Source organism: Gymnoscopelus microlampas (genome assembly GCF_963454915.1).
Source record: "Gymnoscopelus microlampas genome assembly, chromosome: 12".
Taxonomy (NCBI): Eukaryota; Metazoa; Chordata; class Actinopteri; order Myctophiformes; family Myctophidae; genus Gymnoscopelus; species Gymnoscopelus microlampas.
Genome location: NC_139949.1, coordinates 20,176,095 through 20,192,698, shown reverse-complemented (window position 1 = coordinate 20,192,698; position 16,604 = coordinate 20,176,095). Strand labels below are relative to the sequence as shown.

The following is a 16,604-nucleotide window of genomic DNA, read 5'->3' as shown; positions in this document are numbered from 1 at the left end:
CAGCTCGGTGGATAGTAGATTAGATGTGTGCATGTGTGTCAGTGGCAAAGGGTCATTCAGCTGTTGCAAGTGTTTCATTACCACCACAGGTGTCCCCTGGGAAACGTATATGGAATGTGAATGGAGTGGCATGTTGGCACTTTGGGTGAGGCTGTATACATGGGACCTGAAACTGGAACCATGCTGTAGCCACAAGTCTGATCTTCACAAGGTCCCGCAGGGCCTGCCACTCTGTACTCTTGTTTAATTAGTGAAATATTTTTATATTTTCCTATTGAGCTACAGGAAAATTGGAATTCACGTGCGTGTGTGTATGTGTGTGTGTGTGTGTGTGTGTGTGTGCGCGCTCTCACACACACACACACACACACACACACACACACATATAGGTTTGAAACCAGACAGTGACAGGTGTGACTAAAAGAGCAGACAGACACATAATGGATTCGGTATAAATATTTAAAATATTTTATACAGCATAAAATCTCTGGACACTCAGACAAAAAAAACACCCATTAGAAAAGCGTACAAAAGATCCCCCCGAGTCTGTATCAATCTCAGTATCAACCAAAAAAAAAAACTTTTACAAAGACATTCTTTCAAATGTTGACAATAAATGTCAATACCTAAAAATGTGCATGCAAGGATTAAGTTTGACAGAAAGAGCTTCTATCATAACAGTGAGCAGCCTTGTGTGCACGTGGAAGCCTCAATAGTCTTATGACACCTAATGAAGTGAAAATGTTTTCTTTTTTTCTTTTGAGTGGACACTTTCCTTGATACAGAACACCACTGGAGAGAAGTAGAATGGAATCGTATTTACAGTTACAAACTTCACATCACGACCCCGCCCAGCCCACCCCAACTCACTTTCAAGTTCTTGGCAAATACGATGCGTTTCCAGTTAACACTTAGAACTATTGCACAAACTACGGCATTAAGACAATATTATGAATGACGTTGTTTTTCTTTTAATGGATGTTAAAATGACACTCTCTCTCCACTGCCATGATCTTAGCCACTGGCAAGGTTGCTAAGATGAATAAGGCTTCGACTTTACCGTCTCTCCATGGACACGCAATGCCTTGCTTTGAGCAGGACATGGCCAAAACATTGACACTTTAGTTACATTCTATGCAACAAGCTGTGGGTCATTGAGGTAGCACAGAAAACAAGTGGACGCTATGATTTATTGAGGTGTTGAATGATTGATAACGTGACACATTTCTCCATAAAAGAGGTGCACAAGAGTAACTACATACCATTTGTTTAATGGCAACTACTTCTATATCGTCTATTTCGTGTCTTGTCTGTGAATTTAAAGGCGCTATATGCTCAAACACTGCACGCTATATGGAAAAATCCACACAAGCCCTGTTACCATCAACTGCTTGGACCTTTAATGTACAAACAATGCAGTGAGGTAACAAGCAGAGGAGCACAGACCCTGATGTTCTTCTAGGATTTGGTTTACAGAAGATAGTGCAGTGAACATTTTCTTTCTTTTTTTCTTTTACACAAGTTACAGCATTGAGGATATACAGTATAGTGGTTGGCAGTTGGTCGGTATGTTTGAGAGTTTCACAAAGCGAAAAGCATTCACATCTATGGTAATTGGTTATACACCTAAATTGGTCCCTCGACTGGTGTGAATACGTCTACGGCTCAGTTTGTGATCAGTTATAGTAGTATTATATAAGAGGGGATATCCCTCAAGTAATCTGTGATACAGTGTTCTTGGTGTGTGCATGTTACCTGTGAGTGTAGTACAGTATGTACACCTCGCACTCAAGGCCTATGTTACACAATGTTCCCCGTCCACTAGGGATACAGTGGGGTTTAGTCAAAACCCAGGGCTCAGTTTCAAATCTCATCTTAGTGTCAATCGTTTCTTGTTACACAATGCGAGTAGACAACAGATAATCATTCATTTAAGTTGTTGCTAATCTCAGCAAAACCCATGACATTTTTTTCATACAATTACTGACACTCAGAGTGACTCAGTCACAAATAAAGGAACAGTTCACCGTTCAGAAGGCCGCTCGGAAAGACCACTCCAACTTTACATAGAACGTTCGGAGAGGACTCAAAACCAGTCTCACTTACTCTCTTTTGTCCATTGGACCCCTCAACAGAGGGTCTTGAGTGCACCTGAGGCACAGAGGAGGGTCTGCATGGGGTAGGGCGGAGGAGACACCACTTCTTCCACCACCTGCTCTGCTCGGAAGCTGAACGGCTGCAGCTGGATCTTCTTCTTTAAGAGCTGTCCGATGCCCATGGACGGAAACTTACTGCGGTGCGTGGGGCTGTCAGGATCACTGCTGCCCCCAGTGGAGGGAGGTTTGAACGCAGAGGTGGGGTTGAGAGGGTGGAAGGCCGACTTGGCCTTGGGGGGGCTGAAGGCCGAAGTTCTGGGGGGGCTCCCCACGGTGCTGGGAGGACTACCGCTAGTGTCGGAGCACCAATCACTCGATGTGCTCTTCTTGGGCTGGGGGTTGACAATGAGGACGGGCGGGCTGGGGATGGTGGCCTTCTTCAGATAAGACGAGTCCGGATGGAAGGCGGAGACGTGGCGAGGTGGCGAGAAAGTCCCGTTGGTGAGCTTGTACCACGGCGTGGGAGGGGTGTCATCAATTTGCTCTGCTTTGGACAGGGAGCCGAAGGAGTGCATGCCGATGGGGGACGGTGCTGGAGGGGCAGGCATGTTGTGTTCTGGGCTGGTAGGGCTGTGGACTTGTGGGAGGGTTGCCAAGCGCCTCCGTTGCTGCGGCGTGTTAGGGAAGAGAGGGTGGATGTCCAGGTACTCCATGGAGGATGACGCCACAGTGCCAGGGGCCGCCAGGGGGGAGTTACGGTGGCCGCCGGTTATAGCGCGCAAAAGACCTGAGGGGAAATGGTCGTCATAATGTTAGTCATGAGAGATAAGGCCATCTGACACTCATATTTCCATGAAATAGCCGCAGTCATATTTGTTATGAAACTAGGTTTGGTGATTGCAGTTCCTCACATAATCCTAATGGTTGCCGTTATTCCTGGGGTAGTCATATTATTCTCAACCCACAGAGAATAGTAAATCTTTCTCTTTTTTCCCCTCTTAACATTTTCTCTTTGCATTCTTGCAATAGTCAGGAGCCAGGACTATTTTAGTCAGAATGACCCCAATATTATAAAACATGACTATTGTTTTTGAGAGATTGTAAAGTCATAATAATTACAGTACAGTCAAGATACACATTTATACTTAATTACTTCCATACATAATGCACAGATAAATAGATACGTACTGTAGAGAGAGATAGTAATCCATCATTTTGCCATCTCTTTTGTCAGAAACAAATTGGATTATGCAGGCAGACAGGTGTAGAAACTTAATTAAATCAAATTATCTGCTTGCACACAATCATTTGGTCTGAATGAAAGGTATGGCTCTTATCACGCTAGCACAAGCTCCTATTGTTCTTCTGTGCCATTGCAAAGTTTCCACTCCCACCTGCGGTTATATGCCTCGATTTTGTGGTTGTTGTTGCACATAGTGAACATTGCGAAACACAAAAGATGTTCCAGTCCCAGATAGATTGTGTAACGAGGTCACACAACTAAAATGCCAATCTTGGGGAACGTGTTCCTGTCTTGGTTTAATTTGGTGAGGACATGCCTGCACTTTATAACATGCCATGTCAAGAATGGCTTATGGGCTCCATAGCAAATACAGTCAGATGATGCCATGGAAAGATGGCTCAACCTCTGGGGCCCTGCAATCATATTGTCAATCAATTGACAAACATTTAACTAGCATTCACATTCAAAGCAACGTACTGTGAATGTGTATGCAGGGCTGGTTGGGGTTCAGGTACAGAAGTCTGTTTATTTTAGCTTATTCTTATTTTCTATTCTTTTAAATAATGTTTTACCCCTTTTTTCTTCCAATTTAACTAATTAATGCCAATTAACCCACCCCACACATTGAATGCTCTGTCTGTTCATGCTTCTGGTGGTTCCTCACCTGTCCTGTGTTTCTTCTCCTTGCTGGGCCCTTTGCTGACCGCTAGGTAGACGGGTGTCTGCTTGGGTGGGATAGTGACCTTGTCGACGTGTTTCCTCCACTGCGTTTGGAAGTACTCATTCTTCTCTGCCTTTTTCTCTTGATACTGCATCTCCTGAAACAGCCACACGCCAAAAAAAAGAAGATTACAACAGACATAAAAACATATCATAAAACCTACAAATAACAGTAGAAAACCCTGAGAATTTTACAAAGAACCAACTCATTTGATTACACCTTCTGAATCGTGTACACACACATGCCCCTTTTTGGCCAATAAACTTTGTTCAATTGCGCTTGTAATGCCGTTTCCTGTGAGATTATGTGTTGCTCCATCTTCCTTGATGGCATCATATTATAGAATCAATTAATGCTCTTTTCCAATGTCTTCTTTTACCGCCATACATAAATACAACCAGCTACGCTTGAGCTCTACATACTAAATCATATATGCCTTTCTCTTTTTTGAATAGAATAAGAGAAAATGCAAACCTATACAAACCCATTGAACTTCAAACTCCATTTTGACCATGTTAGACTGATTGAAAACACACATCCCTGGTTTTGGTGACAGATATTGTCCTTCTAATGAGTGCGGGGGCTGTAACTTTTTAAAGTAAATAGTATGAAAAAAAAGGTATTGAAAAATACATGGCCCGCACAGGCATTAGAAGGACAATATCAGTCACTATAACCAGGGATGTGTGTTTTGGTCAATAGGAGGGGGGGGCGTGGGGATAACATGAATAAAGGATATCTAAATATTGACTCAAGCAACTTAGAAACTGTCTGGGGTGCACACAAAGCCCGGGTAGATGTTAAAATGACCCCAGAAGTGTGTTAAAGTGAAATGTAACACTCCTTTAACAGGTTCACCTACTCTGTATTCCTTAGACAGCCTCTTCATCTTGTTGTTGAGGAGGAAGTAGACGGCGAGTGTGTGACAGGCGCGGTTGGTGAGGACAGCACTCAGCACCTCACTGTGCTTGTAACCCATCCTCTCTGTCATGTGGAGCAACACCGTGTGGTTGATCTCCTCAATGTGGATCCTGGTACAGGAAAAAAACAGAAGGCGGGGTATTATAATCACTTATAATAATAATAATACTTTGCCGTACGACAAATGGCGAAAATAGTCAATCTACAACATCGCTACCTGTGAGATTGTAGATTGGCTATTATTGTTACTTGTTTTAAGTATATGTGAAACATTTTGAAACATAATAAATCATTTAAAAACAATTTGAAGAAATTGAAATTGAAAAGGAAATTGAAAAAGATTGGCCCAAAATAGGGATACCACTGTTAAAGTAGTTAACATACATTTTTAATTAAATTGCTATATTGAGATATTATCAAAAATCTATATCAAACTTATCAGTAATAAAACATATCCCCAACGGAAATAAAGAATGCATGACCAAAAGCAGAGGCATGGACTCCCCCCCCCCCCCCCCCCCCCTCACACACACACACACACACACACACACACACACACACACAAATGTAATTTTAAGGAAAGTCAGAAAGTTGTTCAATATGACTCATTGAACCTCTGCAATTAATTCTACAAATGTAATATTTTACTCTTATATAGAATGCCAATCTGATGTGGTGTGTGTGTGTAGGGTTACAAAGTCAGAACATGTTGTACATTTTGGAAATGTGCAAAATATTCTAGTAATTAATCTTTTTCCATTCATTCTTTATTGTATAAATTAGGTAGTTAACACACCACATGATGCCACATTTCACACTGTATGTATTTGACTAATTAATGGATTTATTTGAGTTTGTATCTGCATATGACATTGTAATTACAGCCTGAGCAAATTACCACTATATTTTATTTCCATTATTTCCTGTTCATTCCCATTGAAAGCTTCCACCTTGAATATTCTTGAATGTTGCAAGCCTACGTGTATAACCATGTGCATGAGATCGTGGGCTCACCTGTTAAGGTAGGGTGCTCCCGTATTCTTGTTGGCCAGCTGTAGCCAGGAATCAGCCATCACCTGGTGAATGTTGGGCCGCTTGGCGGGATCAGGCTCAAGCAGTTTCTTTAGCAAACAGATGGCAGCTGGGATGAAGAGAAACAGAGAGAATATGTTTTCATTCATTTAATTTCATTTAATTTCATTTAACTCTATTCAAAGATACGCAACTTAAAATTGCCAGAAAGCACAGAATCATTCGACTCGAGCAAGCTACCCCACAGAATCATCTGTACTGGTCTATGCTTGTGAACGTTTAAGTTAATCTTCCCTTTGTATCGCTCACCGCTCAGATGTGACTAACCCTAGAGGAAAATAACCAATGTTCAAATTACATGTGTTGTGTGTCCCGCTTGAACATCCATTATCTTTGACGGCCGACACCACCATGTGATGCATTATGAATTAGGCATTAGGGTGCACACCAGTAGTGCACCGATCACGCACAACGTCCCCAGTTTGAGTCTGTATTAACACCTCCCTTTCTTGCCCTTAGTTTCCTGTCTGTCTACATAGTCTTGAAAACATAATGCACAAGTCTTTAAACATTTTTATTAATTTTTTTACATTCCATCACCACCTCCTCTCCTAATTTGCATTTATAACTGCCTTGGGTGGGGCCCATGCTGAAAATAGTTTAGGCATACACTAACATAGCCAATAGATTACCTTAGGCAAGTACCACCTGCTATTCCACAGTGGTCTTGCTCTCAAAGACTACAAGCTGTCAATGAATGAGATTGCAATCAACTTGCAGGCCAACACACATTAGTTAAGTATAGGGATGGGACGATAATCATTATTTATCATTAGTTAGAGATTTTAATTTATAGAGAAATTGTCATCTGTCATACACTAGGATGAATTAGCTTTTGTTGAGCTGCAAATTCAGTACCACTTAAACACTCTGTACTTGATAAAACTGACTTGCAAAGAGCGCATTTGGTACGCTCTTATTTCACTGAACACAAATCGAGTCGCCAAAAATGGATAGATCTACAAGCTCACAACGCATTGCATTTCAACGTGTTGTGGCCTTGTAGATCGGCTATTTTTGACAAACGTTCCCCCCAGGATAGGGATGGTGGGGGTTCAAGTGGTTAAGAAAAGTGGCATTTTAAGTTTTAAGCATATTTTGATTATTGCGATAATATTGTTAATCATTGTGCAAAGAAGACATACACAAATAGTTGAGAAAAAGAGAAAAATGTGTCATTTTCATATCGTCCCATCCCTAGTCAAGTATCTATTATAATTATTCATAATAATTCTAGCAAACTTGAGCTCAACTATTTGTGTATGTCTTCTTTGCACAATAGCTACGGCACAGACTTACATCAATATCAACATCATAATTTGTGATTGTTCACCCGAAAATAACAGATTTTCAACGGTAACTTTTTTTTACTTTCATCAACACAGCCCTACAGACTTTATGTAGGCCAAGTCTGTTTTCATTGTAAACCTCAAACTGAGATAACCGGTTCTTCACAATCAACTGATTGTAAAAATGTAATTGTAGGTTACTCATTGTACAGATGCCCAAACAAGTTCAAAATTGACTATCATCTGGTTTCTCTACTAATTTATTTTCCCTCCTCTAATCAGCTTTTGTTTAACCTTTTGATCCTTCAATCTGAAGAAACGATACCTCCTCAGTGTTATCTAAATCCAACCTAAATCGAAGTACCAAGTAAGACTCTCTGTATCAACATTTTAGCTACTTTTATGCTTGCCTGAACCTGTCGTGGTAATCAGGAGTCAAAATGTTTGGTCCACCAGAGCAACTTACAGTAGCTAGCACTGGTTCAATTGTAATATTATATTAATAAAATATTGATAAATATCGGCAACATACGACAGGACATACGAGAACAAAGACACGCCGTTCATAGTGTAATGGTGTGAGCGCATAACTTGCTGTATTCCTGCCATGGGCCATGTTTTAAGGTCGAATTGAGCTTCCCTCCAAAAATGAATATCATGGACAAAAGTGAAAGTTCCGTTTCTGAGACTGCTGGCTAACTGTTTGCACATTTCCAAGCTCCTCCAGAACTATACTTTCAGCTAGGCGTATTTATTTAGCCAAGCTCCAGAACCAAACGTCTGGAGTGGAACGAGGCACTGTTGTTGATCCAGTGAGAGGTCTTAGCAAAGATGTTTACAGCTAACCAGCTGGGCAGACAAATAGACACGGGACTATAATAAGGAAACAAACAAGGTCTGCCTTCATGAGTCACCACGGAGCAATCTGTTGCCTTTTTACAGCCACAGAGAAGGCTGACGACTTTGTCATTTATACAATAGTTTCAGGGACTAATCTCAACTCAGTGGGTGCAGCCTGCAGCTGTACAACGGCACTGCTATCTGAACATGCCTTCTACGTTCCTTATATGCAAATTAAACTCCTCACGTCACTGTCTTTTATCGTTTGGCCTGGAGGGTAACTGGAGCGTTTACTTTTGTCTGTAATGTAACCACAGACCACAATAATGTGTGTGATGGACAGCTGTGTGTGTGTGTGTGTGTGTGTGTGTGTGTGTGTGTGTGTGTGTGTGTGTGTGTGTGTGTGTGTGTGTGTGTGTGCGCGCACGTGTGTGTCCGTACCTGTACAGAGAGAAGGAGGAAGAGGGTTCATCTCCTTATCCACCATCTTCTGATGCAGAGCTCGTAGACTGAAGGGCTCCACGGTGAAGGGGAGCGTTCCAGTCAGCATGGCGTACATGTTTACCCCTCTGAAGGACCAAACACACACATACGTTACATAAAGATACAATCAAACTATATACTGTATGAGAAAAAAGAGAAGAAGGAGCGCATCTGTTTGGCTAGAGTAAAAATCTCCAACAAGGAGCTCTTTGGTACAATTGGGTGACAGAATTGATGCAAAAAAGGGATGAGACCAAGGCACTCTTGTGGAAAAGTTAAGCCTTTGATAGTTTGGCTAATGCATAGCAAGAATAACAAATGCACCTACGCGTTGCGTTAGGCATTGTTGCCGCAACGCGTAGGTGCATTTGTTATTCTTGCTATGCATTAGTCAAACTATTAAAGGCTTTTTAACTTTTACACAAGAGTGCCTTGGTCTTCTTTTGTTTTTTTTTCTTTATTGTCTTGTTCATATGATGTCTCTGTCCCCTTTTCTCCCCTTGCTTAGTCTGTTTTTGTTTTTTTGCCATTATATTATTACAATTATAATTTCAAAATAAAGTTGTCAAAACAAAACAGAAACCTTAATGAAGCCGCTCACTGTGAAACTGTACAGCTGGAAAACTGAAAATGTTCCACACTAAAATTTATGACAGACTAACAAACGTGCTCATTTCCGTGATGCATTGCGCTGCAAAGAGACCGTAAACTCACATGGACCAGACATCCACCTTGGGTCCGTATTTCTTCCTGGAGAGCAGTTCTGGGGCGGCATATGCCGGGCTCCCACACTGGGTGCTGAAAGGGTCGGAATAGCCCAGGATACCGGCACAGTTACTCAGGCCGAAATCTGAAAGAGAGGCAAAGGTCAGAGATGAGCGTGTTTTATAACCCTCAGGTACCTTGCCCAGCCACTGCGTCACACTTCAGCTCATAAAATGAGAGGGACACCCTTACCATAAAGACAAACCCACAAACAAGAGCACACTTACTCTGAGGTGAGACCTCATTAGGTTTTAACAGGATGACTAATTGCCCTCAACCCCATCACCACATGTGGAGCAACACAACACTCACTACACAGCAAATTCTGGAGTGTTCATTTAACTATAGAAATTGACCCGTAACGGTCCAGATTTGACTGTCCCCAGTGTTCCCTGTTACTGTATGTGTTGTTCTTTTATATAAATATTCATTGTTTTTCTATGCTGGTTGAGTCTGTCTGTCTTTGTTGTCAGTATCAAGTTACCTATGAGCTTTATGTTGTCCTGCTCATCCAACAAAAGGTTCTCAATCTTTAGATCCCTGGGGAGAAAAGGAGAAAAGAGAGAGATGTCAGTCCCTACACAGCTACACGGTTTACATTAGATAGCTTATCAAACCGGTCATCAGCAAACACACAAAAGGGGGGGATAACATAACAACACCCGACAAAACTGGGAGGGATGGGGTCACAATTGCACACACAAACCCTTTCAATGTGGGTCACACTGACTGATTTCAAGTTCTATTGTATGTCTCAATGCTTGTCTCTCCGGTCTTATATAAATCCTGTTTTACAGTAATCTACATAGGCCATCTCACCACACGTTCCATACAAATGTGCCTTTCATGTTCCAAGAGTTACGAAGAATAGAAAAAGTTCCTGGGAACAGACGCTTTTGAATGAACAATATTTTTGTCCGAAATTTGATTGACGCTATATCCACTAATATGTTTTCATTTTAAAATGCATAACTTTTTCTATATTTATGCCTAGCATACTGTGGTATTTTCAAAACCCTAAAATGGTGACTTTTGAAAATGCTGCTGACCCTGATTTAGATTGAAAACTCCGGCATTGCGTTTAAGTCTGGACGGGCAGAATTGAGACTTCAGAAAATGATGATGCCTGGACTGGAGTGAATTATTGCCTTTATAAATTTAAATTATTTCAAAAATAAAATACAATAATATTTTTTTGAAGAAAGTAGTCCCTGACTTCCTGCACAAACAAAACAATTGCGATGCAACGTTTAAAATTTGATTTTTTTCTTCAAGTCCGTCAGTCTCATTGTGCAGCTCTGCCAGTCCATTGCCGTTGCCGTTTCTAATATTGACACAGAAATCTCACAAATTAAACCACCCTTTCGATGCTGTTCGAAGATTTTAAACTTACACCATTTTCCTGACAACAGTCACCAGAGCATTTGCTAGCCCTGCCCATAACATTATTTGTTTCATCCCAACCAAGTTAATCAGTCTCATCTTCCTGCAGCTCTCCTTATTGTCTTTTTAATTTGGACTTTTCACCATAAATGTTGTTTTGGATTTCACCTTGATCTGCCCAGATTACATGAAAGGTCATGCGTGTTAATATGGATGGAGATAATTATTTTAAACTAAAACGGTGATGAGGACATAAATCATTTTTATTTAAAATTGTATTAGGCAAAGGTTGAATGTTTTCAATTATGGGGGCAAGGGCAATGTGTTTGCTAGATATATGAATTAGAATGACAGCATAAGGTTAAAGTTGTAGTTGCGGATGGTAAGCCGCGATAGTGTAATCCTCCAATACATGCCTGGTGGTGGTATTCAAAAACTCTCAGCGGTTCTCCAAATAAAATATAGTATATATAGTATATAATAATAATAATAAACTCCCTCCAGTGCGATCATTGAGTAAATGGGTTTGGGTTATGCACAGATTTACAGTAATGTGTACAATACGGGTTTAACCCACACTTTGTGAAAGAGGATCATGTCTGCCCATGAGATCTTGCAATGAGCTTTAACCTACAAACAGCACAAAGCTGTATTAACTCTGAAGTTATCATTGGCATATGTCCTTTGTTTAGACATTAATTCCATTGTTTGTGTTCACATTATGTGTAACGCGCGCGCGCGTGCATGTGTGTGTGTGTGTGTGTGTGTGTGTGTGCGTGCACTTGCACACATATGCCCACACTGGATGTTTTGAGTCTCTGCTGCTGCCATCACTCTCACCTGTGCACCACTCCGGCCCTGTGCAAGTGCTCCACAGCCATCACCAGCTGGCGGACATACTTCTGCGTCTCGCGCTCGTCCAGACGCTTCTTGTCGTAGATGCGGTTCATGAGGTTCCCGCCGGGACACAGCTCCATCACTAGGTAGTAGCTATTTTCCGTCTCCAGGATGTCCAGGAGCTGGGTGATGTTGGGGTGGCGGATCATCTGTTGGATGTGGCCCTCCCGACGCAGATTCTTGGTCACGTACGAGTCCTTCTTGGCCTTTCGCTTGTCAATTACCTTCACCGCCACCTAGAGGAGGAGGGTAGAGAAGGAGAGGAGAGAAGAGGAGCAGGGAATTGGGATGGTAGGGGAGCAGAGGAGAAGGGAAGGGACGAGAAGAGATGGGGCTTCATTAGATGGAGCTCAGAGCAGCAGGCACTGGCAGTTTGACACATGACCTCTGTGAGATGTGATATTGTTAACAATATCCGTGGAGAATATAACACTGCTGCAGCTTAAAGGAGAAATGTCAGCAAGTGTGAGAGAGAGAAAGAGAGAGAGGGACAGAGTGAGAGAGAGAGAGAGAGAGAGATAGTCTGAGAGAGAAAGTTGTGGTTTTGTGTTCTCCCTAGCCCAACAGGTGATGGAGTAGCTGGTCTCCAGTGGCGGCTATATGAGTCGACACGGGCCTCTCCCTTTTCACAGCTGCTACCAATGTGGAGCAGCCGCTTTCACAACGGTGGGGGAGGCGTGTGTATGTGTGTGTTTGTTGGGGATAAAGCCACCATAAACTGGGTAAAAGCAAATGTTACTCTATCTCTCATGGAGGGGCCATGCCAAATGGACGGTTAATACCCGCCCCCTATTGCCACATAGTTGCCACAAACCACTTAAAGAAAACACACACTTGGGGGGCAGCGACAAATGTACGGCGAAGAAGGCTTTCTGAACTTTGGCTCCTCTCATGTTCCCCTCCCGGATTCAAGGGAAGGCAAAGAGTTGATTCTGGAAGATGGCAGGTGGGTCAACATTGTAGGAGTTCTCTCAACGCAGAACCATCCATCTGCGTTTCCAACCGTGTCAATGACACTTCTCTCAAATGGAAATACAATGTCACTTTTGTTGAGTATAAATTAGCCTTTTATTGCCTGCCACCCACAGAGGACAAATACATACCCATTACCCACCTACCTCTACCCTACGCCTCCACATCTCTGATTTAACATGCGTAGAGCATGTTTTAGTCCTGACACACTACCTCACAAATCACCTCAACGCAAGCTCACGAAGACAGTAAAAGACATCACCCACAGAACCAATCAACATACAGCCATTAAGGCGTAGTGGAGGTCAATCTGAAGGGTCAGACTATAGATGGGGATGGGGGACAGGGTCTCTCTTCTCTCCTCTCTGTCCTTCCCCTGACTTTACTTTCGTCCTTCTTATCCTCTCGTCTCCAATAATTCATTTCAAGGGGACACACCTCTGACACGTTTTATGATAGCCATTAACGCAGATGGGCTGTGTGTCTGTCTGCCTGTGTGTGCGCGCACTGAGCCATTCACAATATATGGCCACTGTTTATGCCAGGGGTTCACTGTGTGTGTGTGTGTGTGTGTGTGTGTGTGTGTGTGTGTGTGTGTGTGTGTGTGTGTGTGTGTGTGTGTGTGTAGGGGGATGGGGCACAGTATGTACAGTAAGCTATAGGGGATAAGGGGGGATGGGGCTCTGGAGAGGGGAGGGGGTCCTCTCCCGCCAGGGGGCCTCTGTTGTTTACCCACAACCCCTCAGACAGACAAAGAGGGGGGTGGGATTGGGGCACAGAGGGGAAAGTGGGTTACACAGACATCAAAACAAGTCTGTCTTACAACAATGACCCCGGGCTCTCCAGTGACCCCCAAAACCCTGTCGCTCACCTCCTTTTACACATCATGTACTGTACCCCCCCCCCCCACACACACACACACACACACACACACACACACACACACACACACACACACACACACACACACACACACACACACACACACACACACACACACCTCCTGCTGACCACTCATCCCTGTCTTTCGAGGGATGGTAAAAGATGATCAGGGAACCATCATTTACCCCGCCGCTGACCTCCCACCCCAACGAACGCAGTCTGTCTGATGAACTGGCTGCCTCCCTCTCTGAGCGGCATGGCTGCCTGCTGCACCTCGTGGTGTGTCTCAGTCTGAGACAGAGAGAGAGAGTCACAGCCATGTGCTGTGCATTGCCATCATGTGATTGCTCTGGTTTGCATCATCCCGCAACAAAGAGAGCGAGGGCTGGAAGGAAGAGAGCAGAGAAGAGGAGTGCTTTCTTTTCTCCTCACAGCAACAGTGAAAGGCATATTGTGGTGGGGTGTGTGTGTGGTGGTGGGGGGGGGGGCTATGGGGTGAGCTAATCCTGAATTAATTCAGAATCAGAATTTCATGTCACGTAGCGTAGCCTATGCACTGTGAGAAAACACATGGGCCATAACACACACGTGGATGCAAATACACTATAGCCATTCACACATAATACATACATAGCCATTCACACATGTATCTAAACATATAGGCCCGTTGCAAAATGGGGTGCTTGTTTTTCCCATAATATGCAAATCCTCTGGCTGCCCCTCAAAAAGAAAGAGCCTAGGGCAAGACAAAGGCAGCCAGTGGCCAACGGTGGTCCATATCAAAGCCCCACTGAATCCTAATGAGATGGGAGCCCATTTATCAAAGACACCATTCCATATGCAAGCATCAGCTCTGCGCTCGCATAGGCCAGGCAATCTCCTTCACCTCACCTATCACATGCAAGCGCGTCCACGAGCAGTGAGATCACCGCCAGCCAGGAGCCAGACAAAGCACACGTCCAGAAATCGTGCGTGCGTGAAGCACTCACGAGCATACATTAAAAAAAAAGTAGCACGTTGTTTTTTTACCCATAGCAGATCTACAAGCTCATAGATCGTGAGCTTGTAGATCTGCTATTTTTGAAAAATTGTGCGTGGAGCGCTCACGAGCATACATCACACATGATGTGGCTATGCATGCGCGCGCGTGCACACACACACACACACACACACACACACACACACACACACACACACACACACACACACACACACACACACACACACACAGTAAATATTGCCAGTAGAACTTGGCTGGAAAATAGCCCCGCTGTGCTTAGTTGAGTCCAACATCTGGTGATGCTCCGTATGAGCTCATTAATATGATTCTCAATATCAGTTATGATGTTCATCACTTTCTCTGAGGTATAATAAGCAATGATTAATGACCAACTATTGCCCGACTGCCCGTAGCCTACAGTATATACTACAGCTAAATTGACTGTCGAGGTATGTGTTTTTTTTATAGACCATTGTGAGAGAACATGCCTCTCCTGTTATGCAGGTTTAAACAAATGTCATTATGGTGTGCATTTCTCAGCACTGGGTTTTACATGATGCCATGACATGTGGATCTGTCAACATTCAACATGAACACATGTTGTAAATAGTAGCCTATGTACGTTTAGTAGCCTAATATTATTTAATAATATTTATTCAGTCTCCCCCGTTATGAACGTCAATGTCAAAATCAGCCTATCTATGTGCCATGTGAAACACAACAAGCATCCAGTCTTCCAAAACGTACCTTTTCTCCCGTCAGCGCATGAAGACCTTCTCTAACTTTCGCAAACGATCCTTCTCCCAGCTTCCTCCCGATCAGATAGTTCCCGACCCGCTTGGTGTGGTAAAAGTTCCTCAGGATGTCCGCGGCCGGGCTGCCGAGCGACGGCGGGATCACGTTCTCCTTCCCGGCGGTGGTGGTCTCCTGGCTCGGAGCTTTATTAGTCTCATTTAAACGGCTACTGTCAACCACCATCTTGGCTGTTATGTGTCGTTGTCAACTTCTGGGTGCTGGGTCTCAAATACAACAACGTGTCCGCTGTCCGGTGAATAACGGTCATCTAAAGAAGCCTATATACGTCCAGTTATGCCACTAATGGAAACCGGACCGGAGCTAGCGCCACCTGTTCTCCCAAAGAATGTACAGTGAGCTCACTCAGCAGTACAGTACAGGATATTCATTAACAGTCACTTAATTAGTTTACACAACCTCTCAGTTACAATTAACAGAGAGGGGGAAAAAAGCTCAAACTATATCCCTAGCAACAGTCCAAAGTGACGCAATCTTGGTTAAATGCATGAAAGACAATAAAAGGGTTTCTCCTTCCAGTGCTCAGTGCTGCTCCTCACACATGACCATCTACTGTAGTGTGTTACTGTGTTCTGTTCTGCTGGACGGCAGCGTGTTGTCTCAGTTTGAAGCGTCTTTCCCGGTTCGTCTGGATGGGCGTTTCTTGTTGTGAGAGAGAGACCATTGACTTGGCAACCCGCGTGGATTCTCATCCAATGGGCGCCGGCGGGGCGGAGACTCGTCTCGCCACGGTGCGCTCGAACCCCTCGCAGCGCTGAACAAAGACGGCAATATTTGCAGTGCGAGACTGACTGAATCTTATAGAGATTTCCACCCCCAGTATTATTATTGTTATTCATTCATTAATTATTTAATTAATTAATTAATTGATTAATCAATCAATTAATGTGTTACTTCATTAAGAAATCCGTTCACACATTTCGCAATTTTAAGAAACTTTAAATAGGCTAGAATTGAGATTTAGATGTCTGTAGCCTACACGTCCCCTTGAGTAGTGGCTGGTTAAGGTTTAATGGTCTAAATCTTACTCCCTAACATAGAATAGAGATAGAATAATGAAGTGACATTAAATTAATTGTATTATTTAACCATTAAACCTGTTGGTTGTTGACTGGGGTTCATGCAGCCATTTAGCTACTCTGACTTTGCTACTCCCTCTGGATAAGAGCATCTGTTTTGCCCAAATGGTAAATCATAAAATTGTGAT

The 16,604-nt window shown here is 43.2% G+C and overlaps 1 protein-coding gene across 1 annotated transcript; it reads right to left on the bottom strand.

The window, feature by feature from the left end:
- Positions 1 to 905: 905 nt before the first annotated feature.
- hunk (hormonally up-regulated Neu-associated kinase) lies at positions 906 to 15,923 on the bottom strand. The gene is made up of 9 exons (XM_084073734.1): positions 15,332 to 15,923; positions 11,674 to 11,966; positions 9,935 to 9,990; positions 9,400 to 9,535; positions 8,644 to 8,771; positions 5,996 to 6,122; positions 4,923 to 5,091; positions 4,004 to 4,157; positions 906 to 2,883 (listed from the first exon to the last, which is right to left on the bottom strand). Exons 1-9 carry the CDS (start codon positions 15,560 to 15,562, stop codon positions 2,129 to 2,131), a joined length of 2,049 nt encoding a protein of 682 aa, XP_083929860.1. The 5' UTR covers positions 15,563 to 15,923; the 3' UTR covers positions 906 to 2,128.
- Between the last annotated feature and the right edge of the window lie 681 nt (positions 15,924 to 16,604).